The following is a 5484-nucleotide window of genomic DNA, read 5'->3' as shown; positions in this document are numbered from 1 at the left end:
GACAACGGCCATAATTATATGTCTATGAAACATATAGCAAAAATATATAAGTCCTGCGTTGGTGTTACGACAACGGCCCTAATTATATGTCTATGAAACATATAGCAGAAATATATAAGTCTTGCGTTGGTGTTACGACAACGGCCATAATTATATGTCTATGAAACATATAGCAGAAATATATAAGTCCTGCGTTGGTGTTACGACAACGGCCATAATTATATGTCTATGAAACATATATCAGAAATATATAAGTCCTGCGTTGGTGTTACGACAACGGCCATAATTATATGTCTATGAAACATATATATATATCTTCCTTTAATAATACATGTCTAATCATAAGCTTTTTTATGATGTTTTGAGTATTAGTCTTTTTCTTTACAATAATTATTACTTATATTTTATCAAATACTAACAATGTCTTTTACGAGGTGATGCTAATTTATTCACTTAAATAAATTGCTTTAAAAAATTAATACAAATTTTGTTCAAATTATTGTAGTTTACGATTTATTTACTTAATTACACACGTAACAATTCATATAATATATATTTTATTTTTTTTAACTATTTATAAAACATTACTGTTTAATTTTAGCGCACAGACTGTCTTTCTTTACACACTTTTCAAAGAGAACAGAAGAGGCTTTTTTATATTACAATAGAATTCAAGTTGCAAATTAACATGCGTACGAATAATTGAGTGCGAATGTCAAGAGCTGAAAGCTCAAATGAGTAAAAGAAATGACTCAAAACTGGTATTGATCTTGCTCTACATTATTCGTACACATGTTAAAATGCTTACAAACTCAACTTGCTAGATCTACCAAAGCACCGTGCTCCAACATCCCGCCCCCCTTGAAAGGATTTCTAGCTGGCAATAGTGCAAGTTTGTGGATTGGTCGACGGATGACTCCTTTGGATGTCTGCAGATCGACTACGCGAATATGCTTATCTGGACCGTTTACACAGTGAATGATTCTTCCCATCAGCCAACGTTGTGGGGGCATATTATCCTCGTGGATTATTACTAATGTTCCATTGCTGACGTTTGATTGTTCCTTTGTCCATTTGGTACGTGTCTGCAGCTCGTTTAGATAATCTCGAGCCCATCGGCGCCAGAAATGATGTTTTACAGCCTTCACACGGACCCACTTATCTGCTAGTGGCAATTTATCATATTGAGATGTTGATTCCGGTAATATCTTAAGTGGGCCGCCGATAAGAAAATGTGCTGGTGTCAACGCATCATAGTCGCTTGGATCGCAAGACAGCGGTGATATTGGTCTCGAATTAAGTATGGCCTCGATTTCAATCAGTACTGTTCCAAGTTCCTCAAACGTAAGACGAGTGTTTGCAAGGGTTCGGTTCAGATGGCCCTTAGCAATTTTCACAGCCGCCTCCCATAGCCCACCGAAGTGAGGCGTCCTAGGCGGTATAAAATTGAAATTGATGAATTGGTTGGTGCAAAAAGTCTGCAAATTAGATTGGTTAGTTTTATTAAATAAAAAGTTTTTCAAGTCAGCCAGCTTGTTGCTAGCACCAACAAAATTTGTTGCATTATCGCAGTAGATATCTGATGGCAGTCCCCTTCTGCCGATCAATCTTTTTAGTGCTGCGATAAAGGCGTCCGTAGTTAAATCTGACACTGCCTCGATGTGTGCCGCCTTTGTTGATAAGCAGACGAAGATAGCTATATACGTTTTGAATGGGGCTTTTCCCCGAATACCAAGATACGTTAATACTGGCCCACAAAAATCTACTGCTGTACGAGCGAATGGCCTACTGGGAGTGACGCGTTCAATAGGAAGGTTACCCATTATTTGACCAAGCACTTCCTCCAAGAATGGGTTTAGGTGCTTAAGTGACCCTTCCACTGGGTTACCTCGCTGTAGGCCTTGTATATCCTGAAAAAAAAAAATGATTTTGGATAATCCAAACAATACAATGCAGTGCTTTTTGTAATTGCATAGGTTGAATGAACTCTACGTCAGCTTTCTCTTTATACTTGGTTAACTGATGGAATCGATGTAGTTGCGCTACTATTCGTAGTATTTTAGTATAGGAGCCATACTTTGATATAACTGTCAGCAAATAATTTTCTTTAGTTACCTGAGTAAACGCAAGTTTTCTTCTTTCCTTATTGACTACTTCCATATCTAAATTGCTATGTTCTGGTTGAGGCCAATGTTTTCTTTCACGTAATAAAAATTCTGGTCCAGTGAACCACGTAGACTCCGTTAGTTGGCGATTGGTACAACCACGAGAAACAATATCAGCTGGATTAATTTTTGTAGATATGTGCTGCCACTGACCAGCGCGAGTTATATCTTGGATTTCAGCCACACGGTTACCTACAAAGGCAGACAGAGTCGAGGAATGTTGTTTCAACCAATGCAGAACTATTTGGGAATCCGTCCAAAAAAATGTTTCTCCTTCGAGGTGAGCGAGTGTCGGCTGAATTTTTTGTAATAACCTGGCAAGTAGTAACGCACCACATAACTCTAACTTAGGCAACGATTTCCTCTTTATCGGAGCTACGCGGGATTTTGCAGTAAATAGTTTGACTGTCACGTTACCTGACTTATCCTGAGAACGAAGATAAATGCAACATCCATATGCTCTTATTGAGGCATCACAAAATCCGTGGATGTCTACTTGTTGAGGGCCTATTGTTAGGCAAAATCGCGGTATCTTCATAGAAGAAAGTGTATGGAGGTCTTGAACGAACGTTTCCCATGCAGAGTGAAGAGCTTGAGGTACTGACTCATCCCAATTCAAACGAAGCAGCCAGAGTTCTTGCATAATAATTTTTGAAACAAGTACAAGTGGAGCGAGTAACCCAAGAGGATCGAACAGTGATGAGGCCAGTGATAGAATAGAACGTTTTGTTACCGTACGACTAATCGGGACATTGAAAGAGAATAGAAACACATCATGAAGTTGATGCCATTTGATGCCCAATGCGCTAGTGATCGTATCCGAACCCAGATCCCAACTCTTCGTTGTAGTGTCGCTTACAAAATCCACATGATTAGAATGCCATTTATCCAATTCAAAACAACCTTCCTTCAGAATTGCAGTCAGTTGATGTTTAATTTCGACAAGTTCTTCACTGGAGTCGGCTCCGCCAATAAAATCATCCACAAAAAATGACGATTTAAGAAGTGGAGAGCCTAATGGGTATTTGTCTTTATATTTATCGGCCAAATATTGTAAACTTCTAGTTGATAAAAACGGCGCCGATGCTGTGCCATAAGTGACAGTATTGAGTTCGTAAGTACTAACAGGCTCCGCATCTGTGTCTCTCCAGAGGATATATTGAAACCTTCGATCTCCTTTATCCACCAAAATTTGTCGGAACATCTTTACGATGTCGGCTGTCAGAGCATAACGGTATAAACGAAACTGAAGAAGGAGCAGATATAGTTCCGGCTGAATGGTAGGGCCTACCAGCAAAATGTCATTTAGCGCACGACTAGATGAGGTTGGACATGATGCGTCAAAAACTACTCTCAACTTTGTTGACGTGCTGGAAGGCTTCAGAACACAATGGTGAGGGATATAGTAATGCGGTTCGTTCAATTTGGGATCTTCGACGCGCGTCATATGCCCTAACTCCAGATATTGTTTCATGAACTCCCAGTAATCGCGTTTTAATGCAGGATTGGATGATAAGCGTCGTTCTATACCTAGAAGTCGACGCAAGGCAATGCTGCGTGTCAGACCGAGGGTGGTTGGTGGTTCCTTAAATGGTAATCGAACTACAATTCTTCCGTCCATAGCTTGTCGAACTGTTTCTTGATAGGAGGTCTCGCACTTCGATTGCTCTGGTGACCACGATTTTTCAGCTGATTGTACTTCCTCTATCTTCCACATCATTTCTAGTTGTTTGGATACGGTATCATCTAGTGACATTAGGCAGTTTGCAACTGTGGGATTATCGAGAACACCTTGACATCTACCGGATACCACCCATCCAAACAATGTTTTTTGCAGGACTGGAAGATTCGCACCCAGTGTAATTTGACCGATGGATAAAATGTCAAAGAAGCTTTCTGTGCCTAGTAAGAGATCGATACGTTTGGATTTAAAAAATAGTTCATCTGCGAGTGAAGTATTCGGCGGGAGGTTCCATGATGATACATCAATTTCTGAGCTTGGCTGGTAAGCAATATGAGGAGTAACGCAGAAGTTGAGATCCAGCTCAAGATTTGAATGACGTGACTTTACGATAGTGGATGTTTGATGCTTTATATTAGCAAATGTGCTGCCTATACTTGCCACATGTACCGGTCGCTTGTATTTGACCAAATTAAGATTTTTTGAGAATTCCTCTGTTATAAAATTAACCTGCGAGCACGAATCGAGTAACGCTCTCCCCACTTGATAACCTCCAACTGAATCTTTCACCAAAACCAGCGCCGTAGCTAAAATTATTTGTTCATTTGAAGACATATCAAGATGAGAGTGACTGGCAACATTGTTATTGGGCAACAGAGTTTGCCTTGTGGTATTTAGTGAATCCGAAACCTGGTCATTGCTATTGGGTTGGTGCAAGAGTGTGTGATGTGACTTTGCGCATATTCGGCATTTGAATGATGATGTGCAATTGGCCACTCGATGCCGGGGCGATAGACAGTTAATGCAGAGTTTCAAACATTTCGCCTTCTCAAATCTTTGGTTAACTTCCATAGATTTAAAACGAGGGCATTTCTGCACTAAATGTTCATGACTTGAACAAAGTAAGCAGGACTGGGTGGAAGTAGCTGTAGCGAACGAATACTGTTTAGGACGATTGATGGGTTTGGCCTTAATATTGTTGGCTTTACGATGTACCGATAGATGGTTGTATGGCTTGTGATCGAGAGATTCTAGAAACTGACAATGTCTGTCAAGCAGTGCTGAACAGTCGTTCCAACTGGGCAGAGTGGTGAGAGATAGCGCCTCCTTCCATTTCCTACGTGTAGTTTCATCCACCCTCTGCATTACCAATGAAATGAGTATTGCCTCACATATTTGTTTTTCAGAGCCTAACGTGCAGAGTGTACCGTACAGTGCAGACACATTATCGATTAGGCTGCGAAGTTGGTGGCTAGACTGATCCGAAACCACTGGCAAATCAAATAAAGCTGTAATGTTTTCTAAGAAAATCAGCGTACTGTTGTCATACCGTGTTTTAAGTCGCTCTAAAGCCTTCGGATAATTTTCATTACAAATGGGGAATGCCTGCACTGTTTCTAATGCTTGGCCCGTTAGACAATTTCGTAAATGGTTAAATTTTTCGATGTTGGTTAGACACGCTTCTCGATCAATAATTTGGACGAAAGAATTGATGAAGTTCTTGTATTCGGAGTACTTACCACTGAACGTGGGTAATTTCAAATGTGGCAACTTCTTACTCACAGGAGGTATCAATGCTGTGTTGTCCATCATTGTAGAATTATTAGCTTCATCATTCAGCTGCGAAGATATGGAAAT

At 40.1% G+C, this 5484-nt stretch overlaps 1 protein-coding gene across 1 annotated transcript; it reads right to left on the bottom strand.

Annotated features, from left to right (window-relative positions):
* Positions 1 to 812: 812 nt before the first annotated feature.
* Positions 813 to 5439, bottom strand: LOC119664542. Its single transcript, XM_038074013.1, has 2 exons — positions 2116 to 5439; positions 813 to 1910 (listed from the first exon to the last, which is right to left on the bottom strand). The coding sequence occupies exons 1-2, from the start codon at positions 5437 to 5439 to the stop codon at positions 813 to 815; spliced, it is 4422 nt and encodes a 1473-aa protein (XP_037929941.1).
* Positions 5440 to 5484: the final 45 nt, after the last annotated feature.

This window comes from Teleopsis dalmanni, unplaced genomic scaffold (assembly GCF_002237135.1).
Source record: "Teleopsis dalmanni isolate 2A unplaced genomic scaffold, ASM223713v2 unscaffolded_contig_2157, whole genome shotgun sequence".
In the NCBI taxonomy this organism is placed as follows: Eukaryota; Metazoa; Arthropoda; class Insecta; order Diptera; family Diopsidae; genus Teleopsis; species Teleopsis dalmanni.
This window is presented reverse-complemented; position numbering and strand designations above follow the sequence as displayed.

Bases quoted from the DNA above. Each gene is read 5' to 3' on its own strand.
- LOC119664542 (XM_038074013.1), bottom strand. From the start codon at position 5,439: ATGATGGACAACACAGCATTGATACCTCCTGTGAGTAAGAAGTTGCCA. The intron at 1,911-2,115 runs GTAACTAAAGAA...TTTTTTTTTCAG, and splicing joins GAAAACTTGCGTTTACTCAG to GATATACAAGGCCTACAGCG.